A 20415-nucleotide genomic window follows, 5' to 3' on the forward strand; every position below is an offset into this window, starting at 1 on the left:
GGCTTCGACATCTTGGCTCCTTCCTGCAGGTGGCTGTCCAATGGAATGTATTTCCTTCTGTTGTCCAGTCCATCACTGTTGCTTAAGTTGTAGCTTACCAGTCCCACCACCATGTCTTGATCCCAGAAGAGGTGTTAGTGACAGTCCTCAGGGCTGATTTTCCATTAAGTAACCAAGGCGCTCGCAGAAAGTACATTCATTTCCCCTAGTTGAGTAAACTTGCCAAGTCTGCCTAATCTTTCTCCAGAAAGTGCATGCCTGCACCTGGGCGATTCACGGGCTTTGTGTTGGCGTTATGTCACTACACCATTTTATTTGTGGATTTATGACCCTGTGCTCCAGCCACTTCTGCTTATGAAGGGGGAGAACAGAACATGCTTGGAAATTGAACAAAGGGATCAAATACAAATATCTTGCCACCCCAGAAGCAGTGATTTCATTCACCCGCAGCATAAAGATGGACAAAGTGATTGACAAGGTGATTGACAGTGGTGGGATTAATCAGTAACTGCACCCAAACCAGGCTAAACCGCCCTTACGCACAACATAGTCCTTGCTGCGCTGCTCAGCAGAGGCCTCAAAGCTTCATTGAATTAGTGCTGTGATTAAGCCCCTGGACTGCAAGAGTTCTGGGTTCAGTTCCTTGTTCGGTCAGACTGTGAGAGACCTAGGGCAAGTCATGTGATTGCTGGGACAGCATTTCTTCCACCTGCTGTCAGTCGTGTCTGCTTAGCCTGTGAACTCTTAGGGCTAGTCTAGTACTGTCAGGCCTTGACCTCATTTGGGGAGTCTTTGTGCTCCTCTGGTACTACCAATAACGTTGGGTGGCACAGTAATAATAGAACAGCTAGCCGTATTTACCCACCACTTTTCATCTGTAGTGCTCTGTGTCTTGCAAAAGAGCTCAGCATTGTTGCCATTTCACGGATTGGGAAACTGAGGCACGGTAGCTTCCTATTTGCCTATAGTGGCTCTAAAAAGCATGGGGGAGGGTACAGTGGGACAAACTGGCGGGTACCACACCAGCTTGACAAATGCAGATGGGTCAAATGAAAGTTCAGAGGCCTACAAAGAAGCATGCTGCTTCACTGCATGAACAGGTGATCATATGGTCCAACTAGGGGTCAACTCCTGGTTTGTATTCCCAGCTTTGCCAGTGACTTGCTTGTGACTGCACAAGGTATCTCGCGTCTCTGCCTCAGTTACCCATCTGTAAAGTGGGGATGATGATGGTGATACACTGCCTCTCTGAAGTGTTGGGAAGTTTTAATAACTGTAAAAGTGGTGTGACTCCCCTAAAGACGGGCAATATAGAAATGTGAAATATTATTACTGTATGTGTGTGCCGACTCTGAAATTGGAATCCTGAGTCCCATTTGAATCTGATCCTTTCTCCCCCTCATCCTGTAGTTGGGAGTTAAGGCTCTGACATATAATGACCTGATTCAGGCTCAGAAAGAGATCTCTGCTCACAACCAGCAGCTGAAGGAACAGACAAAGCAGCTGGAGAAAGATAACAGTGAACTCAGGAACCAGAGCTTGCAGCTGGTACGTACTGTGCTTCCATATGACGAGCAATGTGTGAGCCAAGTGATGGCCATTTTATATATAGAAGGCAGGTCATGAACTGCTATTTTCCCTTTTATATCTTAATGAGAACAAAAACTGAATGAAAATCTTCGTTCCTCTAGAGCCTAGAAGAATGTTGTCCATGCAAAGAATGCTACACTGGTGATGGGAAGAGCTTGTGTGTCCAGTTCTTGTGCTCACTGTCTGGTTTCTGTGCTATCTGTGGCATTCCTCAAGTCCTAGACCTTTTGGCTTCTGAAAACAGTCACCAGTTCCTTTCTTTTCTTTCTCTTACGTCTTAGTCAAGATGCATTTCGAAAGAATGAATCTTGATCCAAAGGGTGGGGTGGGTGGTCCATTCTCACAGACGACTTAATTGAAATCCAGAAGTTTTCCGAAGTGACAGCTGATTTGGGTGGCCCCAACCTCGTCCACAGTACGCAGCTGTGCAGACAGGCTCTGCGCATATGGGATAGCAGTTTGAAGTGGAGGTGATAGAACACCATGGACAAGAAGTTTGCCCAGGGCTCGCTTGGCTGTAGCTGTCATTTATATATCCGTCACTTTCAGCAGTTTGCACAGTTAATATTAGGGTGGTGGGAGAAGCTGTATGCAGAAACATTTAGGGATGTTGAGTAATGTTAGCCTTATAAGCCACAACTCCAGCTGCTTACATAGGGATTGGAAACCAATTTTTCTGTAAAGCTGCAGTGTTTGCCTTGAATTGAGAGCTAGTTCTCAGTATGATAGAAGTTTCCCTTCAAATTTCAGTGGAAAGGAGGATGGGATTCTGCCCTGCTCTATTGATAGTTTGGAATTATGAAACATGCCACTGACCAAGCCTTTAATGCACTTGCAGCTTAAAGCACGATGTGAAGAACTGAAGTTGGATTGGTCAACGCTGTCATTGGAGAGCTTACTGAAGGAAAAGCAGGCACTGAAGAATCAGATTTCTGAGAAACAAAAGCACTGTTTGGAATTGCAGGTAGAACCAGGAGCAAATTTAGTGCCACTAGCTTGTAGTAATATTCAGCCAGTATTCCAGTTCGGGCACATGTTAGTTTTTTTGCATTACGTGACATCGGAACATAAACCTGCTGCCATGGTAGTAGTATGACAAAATGGTTAGAAGGTGGGTTGATAAAACTAGGAAGACCAAAGCTGCAGATAATCTTTCAGGTATACAAAGGGCAAATAATGGAAGTTTGCTTGGCCTCCAGTATTGCTCTGAGCTTCTGAACCTGAGCATCGGTTTATCAGTTTTTCTCTGTGTCCTTAAAATGCTTTGTCTAGTGAAAAGGAAGGTCCTATTGGTTTTGTTCTATTTCGTTCTGTTGCTCCTATATTGTATCTCCTGTGTGTGTCTCATGTCAGACATCACTTCCCATAGAAATATCTTGCCAAGAGGACTTTTCTTTTCACAGTGGGGTTGGTTCTCTTGGCTTCTCATAAGAAGTGGTAACCCAGTCCAAATGTGTTATCGGGCACATGGTTGGACACTCTTAGTATGGGGTGTCATTTCCCCCCACCATCCAATTTAAATCTGACTTTTTACAGACTCTTTATTGGAAATTGTCTGACATGCTCTAGAAGATGTTCCCTAGTAGTCTGTTTGAACATTCTTTTTTCTACCTGTACCTTTGTTTCACAAATCCAGAGCGGTGTATTGAAATTTGTTTTTTAAATCATAGATTGTTTGCTTTGAGTTATCACCAAAAAAGGGGACACTTTTTCTGAGAAGCGTCTGGAAGGGAAAACTCCAAAATGTGGTATAATTCTTAGGTACAGTCTTTAATCTTTGTCCTCCTCTTTATTTAAAGATCAGCATTGTGGAGCTTGAGAAAAGTCAAAGGCAGCAGGAGCTCATGCAGCTGAAATCGTATATGCCTCCTGATGAGTCTCTGTCGGTACAACTACGCAATAAAAACCGTTTAAGCCGTGAGCCCGAGGCCGATCATGGCAGATTCCAACTTGAGCTTGAGTGCTCTAAATTTCCTATGCCCCACATCAATGGCATGAGCCCTGAACTGTCCATGAATGGCCATGCTACTCCCTATGAAATTCATAATGCTCTTAGCAGGCCCTCTTCCAAGCAGAACACCCCTCAATACATGACCTCTCACCTGGACCAAGAAATAATTCCTTGCACCCCAAACCACAGCAGCAGACAGAAGGTGGACAAGACAGCAGGCTTGTCCTTACCTGATTACACCAGGTTTTCCCCAGCTAAGATAGCCCTAAGGAGACACTTGAATCAGGACCATGCAGTCAATGGAAAAGCAACAACTAATGAGATACACCAGAGGTGAGAGTGGTTAGTTCCTGTGTTGGGAAATGAGGTGTGGTAATGCTTGTCGTGTTGCTGGTAATATACCTAGACAGTAGAAGAAAATAGAATCTCTGCCTAGACTTTAGCATGGTAAAGCTTGGTGGCATAGTCATTTAACTGTAAGCCAGTATATCCAGCAATGCTAGTTGATTAGGTAAGCAAGGCAATAATGCCTTGAGTTTGTAATAGGAATTCATTTTGGACGAAGGGCATTAGAAGGAAAAAGCTGACTGTGTACATCTTTGTTCCAGAGCTGACCATGTAAAAGAGAATGGCCTTACATATCCAAGCCCTGGCATTTCAAATGGTATAAAGCTGAGTCCTCAGGAAACTCGGCCCTCTTCCCCAGCGGCCTTACCCATTGCAGGCGAGAAGGTAAGGAATGCGTTGGCTTCTCTGCACAGAGCTGTCAACAGAAATGATGCTTCTCACAGAGCAAAGAAATAAAAGCTCCAGGCTAGAAGGTGTGGACTTCATCCTTTCTGGTAGCCATAGAAAGGGCTAACTCAGCACTGGGTGTAACATGAAATGGAAGATGTCAAAAGAAGGAACAGGATGGTGGAGAGAGTCTGGGTATGAACTAGGCTGGTGTCTTTCACTGAACTCTGTAAAATGAGTAGGTGGTTTTGCTCTAGTTCACTTAACCAGTCTCTGCTGGGTGTCGGCCTCAGCAGAGAGGCTGAGGAGAGAATGTACCATGGAGTGTGAACTATCCTCTCCCATGGAGAGGTGCCCGTTCTGGAGCAGGGTAGAGGCGCGCGAGCGGGTGGCAGTGATAGGAAGGTTGCGCTGCTGTCTGCTCTGTGGATAGAGGGCTTCTGCCTACAGATTTGTTGGACAAACACCTTTCACCAGCAGCAAATCAATGGTTACGTTTCTCATTGATGTAAATGTTGAGAAATAAGAGGCTGTGAATCCCCAAGCACAGGTAAGGATGTGAGGAAACAAGCTTTCGAAAACTCCCTCCCTCTCCCCCTTGAGGCCCACATCAGAGCCTCCCTCCTTCCTGTCCAAGGTGATCTGGTTCAGATTCCTTAGGAAACCGCTGTTCGTCTATGGTCGCAGTGGGTTGTTGGCTGAACTGCTGTGCTGTCAATTTGCAACACATTCAAACTTCCCAAACACCCTTTTCTCGTATATAACGTGCTGCCTGATGGGAAAAAATACAACAGCAAAGTGCCTGGGGAAAAATGCACACAGCTTATTTGTATATAAAAACGTCAACATATGCAGAGAAGTAGCAGGGTTTGATCGTTGTTGGGGGAAATTCACTAGTGAGTAACAAGCCCCCTTTGAAACAGGCTGCCTTTGTGTTCGCAGGTTTTGCGAGAGAGGACTTCTGCGAGTAATGGAGAAACTATCACCAGTCTACCTATCAGTATTCCTCTCAGCACGGTGCAGCCCAATAAACTCCCTGTTAGTATCCCTCTGGCCAGCGTAGTCCTACCTAGCCGTGTTGAGAAGGTGGTGAGTAAGGGATTGTCAACACTTTCCATCCCTAACTAAAAACCAAACTGGGGAATAATCATATACCGTGCACCAGAATCCTGGCTGGGACGTTGAGCTAGAATACCCTTGATGCTTTTGGAGTGGCTGCTGACGCTGTCTCTCTACCTGGATCTTGGACAATTATTTTCCTAGAGTATGTTAGACCAGCATGTGTCCTGGACAGGGTGGGAGATGAAGTTCCTGCCCCAAACAACTTAGTTCTGAATCTATGGCATGCTGGAGGGGCAGGCATAGTCTAATGGGTAGGACATGGGCCTATGAGTGAGGAATCCCAAGTGCTAATTTCAGCTCCGCCATTGATTTCCTATGTGACACCGGGCAAACGAAGGTCTGTCTTGGTTTGCTCATTGGTATAATGGGGCTACCTCGTGTGGGTGCTGAGGTTGAGTTTGCACGGTGTTTTGAAATTGTCACACGCCAAGCATGAGCTGTTGCAGTGGTGTTGACTTTTCAGCTTTCACAACTGGAAATGTTTTGGGACTCTTTTTTTGTGATCTCAGCAGACTTATGCTGGTGTGTGTTCCCAAGGGGAAGAGCATGAAAAGGACAGTGGGGGAGGGAGGATCAGTGCTTGACAGAGCAGGGATGTAAGGCATCCAGTTCCCACCAGTGTTTCTGCCAAAGGGGATTCCAGTAGATTACTAAGGAGCATTCACTACCTTTCTGTGGGAAGCATGGATTTGGAATCTACCTGGATGGTAGTGGAGGAAAGAGGAGGGTTAATGACTCCCTTCTCAGCCCATTGAACCATCTCAAACTGGCTGGATGCTTCCCAGTTTGTGACCACCAGTGTGGTGTTTGAGTCCCCTCCAGCAGATCACCAGTGCAGCCTTGTGCAGCAACATACAATTGGACACAAACCTCCCCCTGTAGCCCGCTTTCCGTCATGGGAGAGGGAAAGATCTCTCCAGCCTGAGATCATGTATCCCATGGCTTCTGCCAGCCTCCCCCTTGTACTTCCTTCATGTCCTTTAGTTGTTCCCAGTTGATGGGTGGATTGCTCTTATTAGCTCAACAGCCTCCTGCCTAATTAAGCCATTAACCACCCATCCCCCCAATTAAATCCATTCGGGGCAGGGAGGAGAGCTAGTATCTTAGGGCCAGAGTGCTGGGTCTGCTCTAGCACTCTTTCACAGGGGGTTCTTTCTTTGATGAACTAAATAAGGGATCATTAGGCAGATGCCACAGCGAGCTGCAGTTGGAGGGTATCGTAGTCTGACTCCCCATGTTCCTTCTCGCAGCAAAAGGCCTTGCAGTTGTGTTGGAGAGCCCCTGTTGTCTTAGTTCCAGGCAGATACATCTCTTAAAATGGAGGAAGGTGGCATCGGTATAGAATTACATTGCTGCCCTTGGGAGTTAGTGCCTTCTTCGGGAAATATCCCTTGCTGATAACTGGTTTTGCAAAGGGAGAGCTTGATTCTGAAGTCTGTGAGCACCTGCAATGTGTGCATACATGCACTGGGCCAGATCCTCAGCTGGTGTAGTGTGGGATAGTTCCATAGAACTCAGTGGGCCTATGCTGACTTGTATCAGGTGGGAATCTGGTGCTCTCTTTAGTGTTCCTGATGGCTTATTCATTATGGATGCATTTTGAGAACAGAAATACTCAGGATGACACCAGGCCTTCAGTCTGTGTGCACTTCTCACTGATTTCAGGGGAGCTGTGTGTATGAACTGAGGGTACGATAAAGCTCTTTGTTTCTTTTCCCATCTACACTAAAACTATGGTTCGAGGGACCTCATTACGACACAGTTGTCTTGAGTCAAAGGCAGAGGGACCCTCTTTGATGTGTTTGTACAGCCACTACCACATTGGGATCCTGGTCCATGACATGGGCTTGTAGATGCGAACTCAATATAAATAATAAAAGTTGTAGTGTAGATGGGATTTAACTGTGTCCCATAACTGGGCTAACCCTTGAATAGAACAAACCTCTAACCCAGTGGTGGAATGCTCTGAGGTCATGTCTAACCAATCACTATTAACTATGATGTAGCTGCAGTGAGTTTGTCCCCTAATCTAAACAGATCTGTGGCTTGGTTATAGCTGCAAGCATTGATGGGACCAAAGAGTAAACCATTGTACACGTTGTTGAGTTAAGCCTTTGTTCCTCAAAGGAGAGGAATCACTTCCGTCCCTTTCCTCTCTCTGGTTTGTGAGCACAGGTTACAGGCTTGTCTAACACCTGAGTTTAGTCTGGGAACCCTGTCAAACCAAGCACTTCCTTGTGCTTTTGGAAAATGTGGCATTGTATGTGAAACCAGCAATTCTAGAAACAAGCTACAACACAGTAGCAGGAAGGCTACCGAGGCGCTGGAATTACTGCAGGACTCTAATTTGTGCACCAATACATTCCTAGCTATATGAGGTCAGAGACGGTAACTTTTATTCCAGGTGCCAGATTTTTTTTGGTGGGAGCGGAATATTCCTTGTGCATGGACAATGACGCTTCAGGAGACGATCAGATGAAGCCCCTGAGATCCTACAGTGCAGTCCCCAGGGCCTGGCTCTCACTGCTAATACAGAAGGTGTGGTCTGCAGAGAGGTCATGTCCCAGCATGCCCTGATGCGTTGTGGTGGGAAGATTGTTACATGCTGGGACACGACGTCTCTGCAGGCTACATGAAACTAGATGCAGCAAGTTGCCAATGCAGCCCTTGGTTTGGGCAGCCTGGAGTTAAACTGCAATTTTCTGAAAATAGACAAAGCCTAGAAGGTTTAGGGAATCCAGAGGGATTTAAAGCCACAAACCTACAAACGCCCATGAGTTCTGTTAAATGAACGGCTGTTGAACAAACTTTCTGGACTGAAGTGCCTGTGTTTTTTCGCCTCCTCCAGAGAAGCACACCTAGTCCAGTTCATCAGAATCGAGACTCGTCGTCAACACTTGAAAAACAGTATGGTGCTAGTTCTCATAATGGCGTAAGCAATGCTGCTGGAAATAAGTCACTGGCTTTGGCTACCTCAGGTAATGAACTCCTCTCTACGGAGCCTCCATGTCTCTTAGCAATAACTCTCTTCATTATGTGTGTTTGAGCTTTTGGGCACTTGGGATTGAGAGCCCCTGGTGCTGCAGAGAGCTGGATGTATGGTGCAGTTTCATATCAAGAGATTGAATGTTCCTGGGTTAAGGAGAAGGACCTGGATTGGGGGTGTATATAGTAGGGCTGAAAAAACACAGAGAAGGGAAGGGTCATTCATTAGTGAAAACATATGAGTGTGGCAGTTCAGACAAAAGAATCACAAACCAAGATGGGCAGTGTGTTCCCGTTGGTCAGTCTTGACCATCCAGTGCGAGAAGTCCCCCTTAGGCTCTCTTCCAGCATCTGTATAGATTGAATTTACTCACATCCAACTGCTTGCCCGTGTGTGGCCCCTCTTATCCTCCCGATTCTCCTAGCTGCAGTTGCTGTGTGGAATGCTGGCAGACCATTGCCTCTAGCTCTTCCTCTCATCAGCACAAATAAAAGATGGAACAGATGGTCTCCCCACCCTTGGGGAAATCCTACCTCCAGCTGTACTGCTATGGTGGATCCTGTTGCTCCCCAGTAATCTGAGAACATGCCCAAAGGGAACCCTGGCACAAAGAGAAATGAGTCAGGCCTTTTTCAGTAGTCTGGAAAGGCAGCTGTTGACTTTGTGTCTGCCACTCTCAACAACAGGGAGCTTAGCAAACCCACTGCACTCCTACACTCCATTCAAGAGGCAGGAGCCGTTTCCCAAAAAAGCACCCAGAGACGCTTTATTCAGGCTTCTTAGGACTAGTGAGTGCCTCTTCAGCATAGCCTGCAGGAAGCACTCTTCCACAGCTGTATCCTCATCAGACTTGCACTGTCATTCTTCCTCAGTGCTCCCCACCCTCAGGGCTTTGTGTGATTAACATCCTTTCAGCAGATAAGGGTTGAAGGCAGCTCCCTCTGAAGCCAATTATAGTCAGTGCTGTAGAATAACATTGGGTTCCCAGCTCCCCTTAGTCCCAACTATCCCAGGAAAGAAGGCCTTATCTAAATTCCATGCATGATGCATTGCTGCAGATACTTACTGAACTTCATTACTTCCCTTTTCCTCAACTCCCACATGGGTTCCTTCAGTCCCCTGACTTCCTGAAGTTTTCCACAGTTTTCTCCCTGCTTCCTTTTGGTTTGAGCTATGGGATGGGGCTAGGTGTGCAGATGACAGCCTCTTTGGAAGGAAACTTGTGGTTGGCTGGAGCAGAGAGATTCTTGGGTTCTAATCCAAGGTGAGCATTTTATCCTGAGAAGGCACTTGAGTTGTGACAAAGATTGGGTTAAAGGCAGGACACTTGCATGTTATATATGAACTTCTGTGAGTCCGTAAAAGGGAGCAGAGTGACAAATCTAACTTAATTCACCAATGCATGCAGCTATGTTCTTGGCTTCACTGTATGATGGGCAGCCTTGCAGAGTTCAGTACATGGTATTATGCAGATGACTAGGAGTTATTGCTTTCCCAGAATTGCCAGTTAGGATAGTTGAACACTCAGACATATCCCAGAAATTTAGCACTGGCAGGTATACATCATTGCTTTTATTGAGTGAGACTTTCCCTTTCCACAGGTTTTTCTTATTCTTCTGGCTCCATGGCAGTTAATGGAACACTTTCAAACAGCCCAGCCCACCTTAACCATAGTGTCGATCAGGCAGCTGTGGACGACTCCGGGAGTTTGTTTAACTCGGTAGGGTCTCGGAGCTCCACTCCACAATACCCTTCTTTGCTAATGATGCAGTCACGGAACTCTGGGCAGAACTCCCCGGCTCACCAGCACTCAGCAAGCCCCAAGTTAAATGGTGCCTCTCAGAGCATGGTAGGGGTTCTGCAGTATGTGGATGCTCAGAAGATGTTTACCGAAGGAACAAAGGGGGAACTTCAGCCTGATGCCGCCTTTTCAGATCCTGAGAACGAGGCCAAGAGAAGAATCATTTTCACAATCTCTCCTAGTACAGGAAGTGTAAAACAGTCTCCTTCTAACAAGCACAGTCCCCTGACTGCAAGCATTCGGATGGACTGTGGCCAAGCATACATGCAGGATGGGAAGAAACGAGGTCGAAGGAAGAGATCCTCCACCGGGAATCTAAACATGAACTCTGGGGTGTCCCCTAAACGCAAATCCTTACCAACTGTGGCTGGACTCTTTGCTCAGCCTTCAGGCTCACCGCTTAATATAAACTCAATGGTAAGGAAAAGAATGATGGGAGTTACAGCTAAGTGTAGGTATGTTTGGCATGTCAGTACTGTACATTGTTACAATTTTGGTGTTCTGGACTATGGCATAAAAACCCATGTGAACATGTTCCTCTAAGAGCCAACAGGTTGTTGAAAGTTACAATGATCAATTTAGATGTAGTTACAGAATCTTCTAAGTCCTCTTACCTTCCCCTCAAAAAATTCTATTAAGTATTAAACAGAATCTTTAACAAAATAATTCTGATTCTCCAAGCGATCGTGAAACATGTTTGCTTTTTGTGAAATCAAAATTTTACCCCGTCTAAAATACATTCATTAAGTGACTTGAGTGCTTATGTCCCATTGACTTTAAGCAAATACTATTCAGTAAGTGTTATCTTAAAACACACAGCAGATGTTCCTAATGAAGACCTGTAGGTTGTATTCATCATGGCATCAGAAATTGATATTTGAGGTGAAATGTTCTTTCCCTTTTTTCATGCATTTAACTGCCTAATTTTATCATCTTCAGGGTCAAGTATTCAGCCATGAAAGCTCAGAAAGGCAGCCAAACATTGTGCAGGGATTTTAGGGTTGTGACACTGAAGCATAGCATGACTTTTGGTGTTAAACGTTAAGCTAGTCTTAAAGCTGAAAGCCAAGTGTGCGTGAATACTGTCTTATGAAGTTCTTTACTAAAAGAATATTTTCATCTTTAACATTTTTTTTCTTCCCACCCCAGGTCAATAACATTAATCAGCCTTTAGAAATAACGGCCATTTCCTCCCCTGAAAACTCCCTGAAGAACTCTCCTCTTCCCTACCAGGACAATGACCAGCCTCCAGTGTTGAAAAAAGAGAAGCCCCTGATTCAGACCAACGGCGTTCGTTACTCGCCACTGACTTCGGATGAAGAGCAGGGATCGGAAGATGAGCACAATAGCACCAGGTGAATATAACTCTGTCGATGTCCGGTTAGCAGCTTCATCTGATCTGAAGATAGGGTGACCACATGTCCTGATTTTATAGGGACAGTCCCGATTTTTGGGTCTTTTTCTTATATAGGCTTCTTTTACCCTCCACCCCCGTCCCGATTTTTCACATTTGCTTTCTGGTCACCCTGTCTGAAGATGCAGCTCTCTAGGCCTGGTCTGTTAGTTCTCCAAGTACAAAGATCTATCTCATTAACTCATGCTGCTTGTCAGCCAGAGTTTGTTTTCAGCATTATATATATTGTGTACTTTAGTAGCTAACATCTCTTGATAAACTGTGAAGGTGTTGGAAAGCAGAATGAGCATAGGGAACCTACTCCTAGCTGGGTTTTTAATGCTTGCAGTGGGTGGCTTTGTTTGGAAGAATGAGCATAAACTTTGCAGGAGTGCTCACTTCAGCACCCTGACCAAGTCCCACCTTTTGGGTAATTTTTAGCTAAGAAACTTTCAACTTCCATTTCAACTTGATACAGAGTTCTTCACTTCCTATTCCAAAGTGTTGTGTAATGTTGCTCTATGTTGTTAAACACCTGTCACGTTCTTCCCCATTTGTGGGTGTAGTAATTGCTCTGTGTGTATGTGAAGTACTTTAAGAGTAAAGGTGCTGTAAATCTGGCTGCCTGAGGAAGGAAAAAAGCAATGAAAAGTTTCATGAATAAGTATTCTTGGTATGTAGGTAAAATTCCATCACAACCTCTGTTCAGAGTCTTTGGTAGCTTATTTCTTGGTAAGGATATATTCCACTAGTACAGTGGTTCTCAGCCAGGGCTACACATATCCCTGGGGGTACACACAGGTCTTCTAGGTATTTGCCTAGTCTTACAACAGTCTACATAAAAAGCACTAGCAAAGTCAGTACAAACTAAAATTTCATACACACAATGACTTGTTTATACTACTCTATATACTATACACTAAAAGAAAAGGAGGACTTCTGGCACCTTAGAGACTAACCAATTTATTTGAGCATAAGCTTTTGTGAGCTACAGCTCACTTCATCGGATGCATCCGATGAAGTGAGCTGTAGCTCACGAAAGCTTATGCTCAAATAAATTGGTTAGTCTCTAAGGTGCCAGAAGTACTCCTTTTCTTTTTGCAAATACAGACTAACATGGCTGCTACTCTGAAACCTATACTATACACTGAAATGCAAGTACAACATTTATATTCGTTGATTTATTTTATAATTATAGGGTAAAAATGAGAAAGTAACCAATTTTTCAGTAATAGTGTGCTGTGACAGAATGTTGGGAATTGTTAAGAAAGGGATAGATAAGAAGACAGAAAATATCATATTGCCTGTATATAAATCCATGGTGTGCCCACATCTTGAATACTGCGTGCAGGTGTGGTCGCCCCATTTCAAAAAAGATGTATTGCAGTTGGAAAAGGTTCAGAAAAGGTCAGTAAAAATGATAAGGGGTATGGAACGGCTGCCGTATGAGGAGAGATTAAAAAGCCCTAGGACTTTCAGCTTGGAAAAGAGATGGCTAAGGGGGGATATGATAGAGGTCTATAAAATCATGATGGGTGTGGAGAAAGTAAATAAGAAAGTTGTTGTTTACTCCTTCTCATAACACAAGAACTAGGGGTCACCAAATGAAATTAATAGGCAGCAGGTTTAAGACAAACAAAAGGACATATTTTTTTTATACAGTGCACAGTCAACCTGTGGAACTCTTTGCCAGAGGAAGTTGTGAAGGCCAAGTCTATGACAGGGTTCAAAAAAGAACTAGATAAGTTCCTTGAGGATAGGTCCATCAATGGCGATTGGGCAGGGATGGTGTCCCTAACCTCTGTTTGCCAGAAGCTGGGAATGGCGATGGGATGGGATGGATCACTTGATGATTACCTGCTCTGTTCATTCCCTCTGGGGCATCTGGCATTGGCCACTGCTGGAAGACAGGATACTGGGCTAGATGGACTTTTGGACTGACCCAATATGGCCGTTCTTATTTTTGTTTGATTATGTAAGCAACTAGTTTTTAAGTGAGGTGTAAGAACAAGGAGCGATGGTCTCAAGCTGCAGTGTGGGACGTTTAGGTTGGATATTAAGAAAAACTTTTTCACTAGGAGGGTGGTGAAGCCCTGGAATGGGTTACCTAAGTAGGTGGTGGAATCTCCTTCCTTAGAGGTTTTTAAGGTCAGGCTTGACAAAGCCCTGGCTGGGATGATTTAGTTGGTGTTGGTCCTGCTTTGAGTAGGGGGTTGGACTAGATGACCTCGTGAGGTCCCTTCCAACCCTGATATCTATGATTCTATGTAACTTGGGGGTACGTCAGACAAACCAGACTCCTGAAATGGGTACAATAGCCTGGAAAGGTTGAGAGACAATGCACTAGTAAATTTGCATTGTACATTTTTAAATTAGTTGGGCAGACACAGAAACACAAAAATCAAGAGGTCTGTCATAGGGGTAACTCAGTAACAGCAGGACTTCAAGAAGCACTGTGTAAGTAATCTTTTTCTTTTCTACTAGAATTGAGAGGAAAATTGCAACGATATCATTGGAAAGCAAATCTCCACAGAAGACTATTGAAAATGGTAAGTTTGGGGAATGTTAACCATCGAATGCATTGTGATGCCTGCTGCCCTGTAGTTTTTAGACTGTCAATTGATAAGCAGGCTTCCTGGGAGAGAACTTGTGGCATATAGCAGACATGCCTTTTAAAGCAGAGGTCTGTGCTAATACAGATCCTTAAGGGGATTGCCTTAATCACATTACAAACTTTGGGGCCATCTCTTTGTAGTTGGTTGCTTCAAAATCCCTTTTAAATTTATGGGCACAGGTTGTAGTCCTGACTCTTGACACCTGGGATAAAACTATGGGTGGAATAAAGCATTTTAGAGGGTTTTACTTTTTTCCTGGACAAGGATGCCTGGCCAATTTTTGGCTAGGTGTGTGTCTGATTTGAAGGCTGATGTAATCTGCTCTTCCAATAGCCTAATCAGTCCTTTGAGATGCATTTAACTAGGGTCATAAAGGGATTAATAGCTGCTATGAACTTTCTCCCTGTGTGTTCAGAAAGGAGAATCAACTATTAAAATGAGTAAATTGTTGGACAGATTGTGCTTACTGAAGATTAAATGAATTGTTCATTGATGCATGCAACCTTCTTCCAAACTAGGTGGCAGTTTAGCTGGGAGGAGACAAGCACAAACCAGTGAGAACATGAATAGCAGTAAATGGAAGTCTACCTTTTCACCAATTTCTGACATCAACCTGACCAAAACTACAGATAGCCCATTGCAGGCTGTTTCATCTCTGAGCCAGAATTCCCTGTTTGCCTTTAGGCCGTCCTCTGAGGATGGCATGGCCATCGATGCCAAACTTGCAGCACACACAAGGAAAAACATCACCATGTCCTCCTCTGGGACGGACGGACTCAGCCCCAATACAAACTCTGTTAATGGATCCATGTATAACGGTGGACTGACCACAGACATCGGTTTACACAGCTTTATTGATGGTGCTTCTCTTCCTCATAAGACTTCAGATGTGACGACCCTCAACTCCTCTCTGGGTTTTCAGTCACAGAGGAGCAAAGATGTGGGGATTATGGAGACAAACCCCTTTTTGAACAAGAGGCAGCTTGAAGGCCTAGGCAGCATGAAAGGAGAAGACTTAAACCGGTCAGGAGTCAAAAGTAAAGAGATCAGTGAATTAACCATTCGTCCAGGGGCTTCTTCTGAAAAAGGTTCCTTGCAGCACAATGGCAAGGTCGGCAAAGGACGGGACCGTGATGTGGAGTTTAAAAATGGCCACAACCTTTTCATTTCTGCTGCTGCTGTATCTTCTGGTGGCCTTCTTAATGGCAAAAGCCTTTCCACTGGTGTCTCATCTGCAGGCAACCCAGCACCTTCTGTTCAGACGCACCATCCTTTCTTAAACACATTGACCACTGCATCGCAGTTCCCCCTGGGCCCCATGGCTTTGCAGGCAAACCTCAACTCGGTCACAAACTCCTCAGTATTGCAGTCCTTATTTAATTCAATGCCAGCTGCTGCCAGTCTGGTCCACGTGTCATCAGCTGCAACCAGACTGACTAACTCTCATGCTATGGGGAACTTCTCTCCTGGGGTTACAGGTGGAACAGTTGGAGGTAGGCAGAACTTTGTTTCTCTGGTATAAGGGCAAGGCTAGAGGAAAGTGTGGCTGTGTTTCTCTCCAGGTACAAAACCATTTCACTTCTGCAGGAGGTGGAGCAGCTCTACTTTGGATTGACTCTGTCCTGCATCTCTCACGACTGATAGAATAATCAGCTTTCTTTCTGCTAGATGAACATAGAACTAAGATTAAAGGAAATGGGAATGCACCTAGATGTTCTGATTTCATAACACGCGGTTGCGTCAGTTGTCACAATGCTGGAACTAGTTCAGGTCTCCCTGCAGGTCTAAAGGTTTAACGTGCCGTGCTGCCCTCTCTGAATAGTTAAGGATATCTGACTTGTCAGCGTCAGTGAAGGTTGAGATTAGGACACAAGATTCTTTCTCCCTCTTCCTTGTTCGTGCTGAATATCTGTATCCTTTTCAGATGAGATGCTGATGGGATTTGTGTAGGATTCTGCTGGCTCTTGAGACTGATAAGACTGTGTTTCTGGGCCAGGAATGGCCAATGCCATGTGGACCTCTAGCATTCTGTGCTGCTGTTCTCATGAGACAAACTAGTGGAAGCAGATAGGAAAGAATCTTCCTTTAACCCTGTAGTCTTGGCAGGTTAAGACAGGTCCTGCCCATAATCATTCATGCACCATGTTGGGAAATCCTAACTCTCACCTCTTAGCGTTTTAGATTTGCTGGACATACTCTCTCTGCCTTTGCAGCCTTGTAAGTGGGTAAGCAGGAGGGAACAGCAGTCATTTGAGTCTTCAGGTAAAGAACTCTAGTGACTGGATAATCTCATCAAAAGCTTACCCATGTGGCGTAGAATCAAAAGGTCTGCTTTCTCTTGGGTCTGGCCATTGTTCCCCATGGCATTTACAGGCTGGCAGTAGGAAGGTAAGTGACTCTCTTGTACTTCCTGGCCTGCACCATTATCTCTCATTGCTTGCTGCTATTTCATGCTGCATATTTTGTATGGGGCTGTAACTGCTATAATTTTGCTTTTTTGGCTTTTTGTTGGTTTCTCTTGTCACTTGTGACTGTACAAAGCCCATCTGCTGAAGCTGAGTTTCTTTCTCCTGTTTGCAGGTATTTTTAACCATGCGGTGCCTTCTGCCTCCTCTTCTCATCAGTTTGGAGCCAGTTTCAGCAGCAGTGCTGTTTCTAGCAGCACAATGCTAAGCTTAAACCCTCTGCAGGCTGTTGCCAGCACGTCATCCTTCCAGTCCCCCTCCTCTAGCTTAGTAACATCCAGTGAGAACAGAGCTGCCCAACACCTGAACAGAGCGCCAGTGCAATCTGTTTTTCATACCCCTACTCCACCCCCTCCTAATGTTTCATTACCCCCTCCTCCTCCATTACTCGCTTCTAACTCTGAGCCTGCGCTCCTGCAGAACTTGCCGTCCATCCCAGCTAATGATGCTTTTTTACCATCCTCTTCTGCTGCTTCTGTCCAATCTGCTAATGCTTCTTTGTCTATTAAGCTAGCTTCTCTTCAGCACAAAACTTCCCGTCCCTCCTTTACAGTCCATCACCCACCTCTGCCCCGTTTGGCGCTGGCACAGACCGCGCCCATGATCCCGCAGTCCAACGCAACTGGCACGTCCGCTATGTGGGTTACACTTGGCATGCAGTCTCCTTATGCTTCGCACCTTTCTGGGGTTAAGCCACGATAAAGAGCTTGCTTAGCTAACAGTTCTTATTTTGTAAGGTAAGGCTAGAGAAAACAGGAGGTTTGTACAAGATACTAAATGACCTTCCTTTCCTTTTCAGCCATCAGCCCATAACTGAGCTTGGAAGCGGGGTGGGGACAGGTTCTTTGACTTAGAGATCCCAATAAAATTTGGAGAGCAGGTAATCTCCAGGCCTCAGTTTTGGGAGTCAGGACTTCTCGACACACTGAGTGCCCATACTGTAACTCGCCTGGTATCCAGGAACGTTGTGTTCAGGCCGGGGGGAGCTGCAATGACCCATTTACGTTATTTGAAGCAACGTTTCCTGCAGTACCATGGCTTGAATACTTTAGAATATGTGCCGCTTTGAGAGCATGAGAAAAATTAGGAAGAGAAGCTGATTGTTCATCTTTTCCAAGCATCTGACTTGAGCTATAGCCCTTCAGGGGTTTGCTGCCCACTCTGCGTTTTGCAGGGTTATCTCCCTCACAACAGGGTGTGCTCCCGTGCAGGTCGGCATGTCATTACCTTGCATGCTGCTGCTGCTTTGACAGTAGGTGGCAGCGTGGTGACGGTTTTGTGGCATCATACCAAATTTGCCCTATATGGCTAACAAAGGAGAACTCTAGGCCATAGGCTACAACCCCTTTTTTCCCCCTCCTTGGAAACAACTGAATAAGGATGATCTAGTGGAGGGTTGCAGATACTGTGAGCCTAAGCAGAGAGCTGTGGAAAGTGGAGTTACAAAAGCAGCCTGGTGACTCATGTCTGCCTCATAGTGACAACGTGATCTAATAATTCTCTGTATAATCTGCCTGTGATTATCATTTGAATTAGATAAGAATAAAGCGGGAAGTCTGCTTCCTGTCCCTGATAGGTAACCCACTAACAGATTGCATCAGCCATTGGGCTGTTGCCTGCCTTGGCAGTCTTGGGCTTGCTAGATTGACTATGCTAGGTTAGTTAGTGGAATACCCTGTGCTAAAATCTAGCCCAAGCTAAGTAAGGAATGAGGCTGTGGAAGAGAGAAAAACTCTGGAAGGTGTGTGCACGCATGCATGTCAGTAAAGCAAGTGTCAAAGAATCTTTCAGAGCAGCTGCAGAATGATATGCAGTACCAGAAAGTCTCATATTGTCCTTATGAAAACATTTGCTTTTATAATGCAGTTCAGGATTGCCTAGTTAAGCCCTTCTGCAGGTCCTTGATGCTGCTGCTATCCTCTGATACAGAAGTACATCCAGTAGAACAGAGGTGGGCAAACTACAGCCCACGAGCCACATCCGGCCCGCGGGACCGTCCTGCCCGGCCCTTGAGCTCCCGGTCGGGAATGCTGTCCCCCCTCTCCCGCAGCGATGCTGCCCCGCAGGCAATGCGGCTTGTGCCTGCCTACCTGCCAGGCTTTCCAATAAGCCTGTCCTGCCACTCTGAGCAGCGTGGTAGTGGGGTGGGTGGAGTTGGATAAGGGGCAGGGGGCGGCTGGATGGGGTGGAGGTTGGGGGGCGGTCAGGAGACAGGGAGCAGGGGGGCTGGACAGTGGGTGGGGTCCTGGGGGGGATAGTTAGGGAGGGGGGCGGTCAGGGGACAAGGAGTGGGGTGGTGGTTGGATGGGTCAGAGGTCCCAGCGGGCCTGTTGGGGCGGGGGTGTGGAAAGGGGTCGGGGCAGTCAGGGGATAGGGAGCGGGGGGTTGGATAGGGGGTGGGGTCCTGGGGAGGCAGTTTGGGGCAGGGGGTCCCGGGAGGGGGTGGTCAGGGGACAAGGAGCAGGGGGGGTTGGATGGGTCAGGGATTCTGAGGGGGGCAGTCAGGGGGCGGGAAGTGGGAGGAGGAAGATAGGGGGCAGGGGCCAGGCTGTTTGGGGAGGCACAGCCTTCCCTATCTGGCCCTCCATACCGTTTCGCAACCCCGATGTGGCCCTCGGGCCAAAAAGTTTGCCCATCCCTGCAGTAGAGGGTAACACCCTTTGCCTTTTGTGGCATTTGACTAAATTACAGTACACCTGAGATTCTTATCAAACACTTTGCATGTAGATAGTGTGTTCACCGTCCTATTGTTCTCCAAATGTGATCAAATCCTCACAACACCCTTGTGATATAGGTAAGTTACCTCCAGATTTGCTGATGGGGGAAGCTGAAGCAGGGAGGTCAAGTAACTTGCCTAGAGCTGCAGCAGCAGTTGGAGTCAGCGGAAGATGTAAACAGTCCTGAATTATAAAGTGGAATAGGGTGGTGGCTGGAAAATAGGCTTGAGGAAACGTGGGGGCGGGGGCTATGGATGGAAAATTGAATTTGGAGAGGAGGGGTGTGAATAGAATGGGAGGGATTTTTTATGAATATTTTTTCATTAGAAAATGCCAGTTTATCAAAATTGAAACTTTTTGCAGACAGGCATTGGTTTAGACAAAGCTGTTATCTGGAAGGTGTCTCTGGTTGCAGGGGAAGAGACCCACTCCTCAGAATAATCAGCTAGACAGGGCACTCACCTAGGATCTGGGAGATCTGGGTTCAGGCAGGGTCTTGCACCTGTCTCCCCCATCCCAGGTAACTGTCCTATCCACAGGGTCACTGGGTGCAGGGAGCTTTCTCTGTTTTTGGGGGAAAGCTTTCAAAAGGTCTTAGTTTCGTCCTGCTGCAGAACAAAACCAAAGGGCAGAACCTCAGCAGTTTTCATTGACGGGAATTCTTGTATTCGGGCCCGTCTAGATGTGACTGTGGTTACGTTTTTGGGGTCCTTTGTTTATAGCTGCATGATGTGGGTATGAGCACTGTGAAAATACCTTATTTTTATTAAGTAAACCACACCTGAAATTAGGACTCCTTGGTGCACTGTACAAATTCATTAGATAGTTCCTGCCCCAAAGTGCTTCCAATCTAAATGACAAGACATTACCGGGGGGAAGAGGCAGCACCAGAGATTTATAAACACAGAAGCTAGATGTAGAGCAAAAGCCTAGGAACTGTGGCCCTGTATTTGACACATGGCGGTGCCTAGGCCAGCAGATGAAGAGGTCAACGCAGACAAATATCTAAGCCCCCAGTTCAGCATGGTACTTAAGCATAG

At 45.9% G+C, this 20415-nt stretch overlaps 2 protein-coding genes across 20 annotated transcripts in view; one reads left to right on the forward strand and one right to left on the reverse strand.

Annotated features, from left to right (window-relative positions):
• The window catches only part of DOT1L (DOT1 like histone lysine methyltransferase), a 125934-nt gene that overhangs the window by 96805 nt on the left and 8714 nt on the right, over positions 1-20415 (forward strand). For 6 of the 16 annotated variants that reach the window (XM_043535915.1, XM_037885593.2, XM_037885594.2 and 3 more), the window contains 10 exons: positions 1411-1548; positions 2429-2554; positions 3390-3874; positions 4150-4273; positions 5219-5365; positions 8247-8376; positions 9986-10602; positions 11335-11540; positions 14063-14127; positions 14712-15686. In XM_043535915.1, the coding sequence (XP_043391850.1) occupies positions 1411-1548; positions 2429-2554; positions 3390-3874; positions 4150-4273; positions 5219-5365; positions 8247-8376; positions 9986-10602; positions 11335-11540; positions 14063-14127; positions 14712-15686 (3013 nt within the window). The remainder of the gene's footprint in view (positions 1-1410; positions 1549-2428; positions 2555-3389; positions 3875-4149; positions 4274-5218; positions 5366-8246; positions 8377-9985; positions 10603-11334; positions 11541-14062; positions 14128-14711; positions 15687-20415) is intronic. The other 10 variants (XM_037885597.2, XM_043535910.1, XM_043535916.1 and 7 more) reach the window with 4 other exon arrangements.
• The window catches only part of PLEKHJ1 (pleckstrin homology domain containing J1), a 93760-nt gene that overhangs the window by 51828 nt on the left and 21517 nt on the right, over positions 1-20415 (reverse strand). The gene's annotated exons all lie outside the window — the stretch shown is intronic.

This window comes from Chelonia mydas, chromosome 25, assembly GCF_015237465.2.
Source record: "Chelonia mydas isolate rCheMyd1 chromosome 25, rCheMyd1.pri.v2, whole genome shotgun sequence".
NCBI lineage: Eukaryota > Metazoa > Chordata > Testudines > Cheloniidae > Chelonia > Chelonia mydas.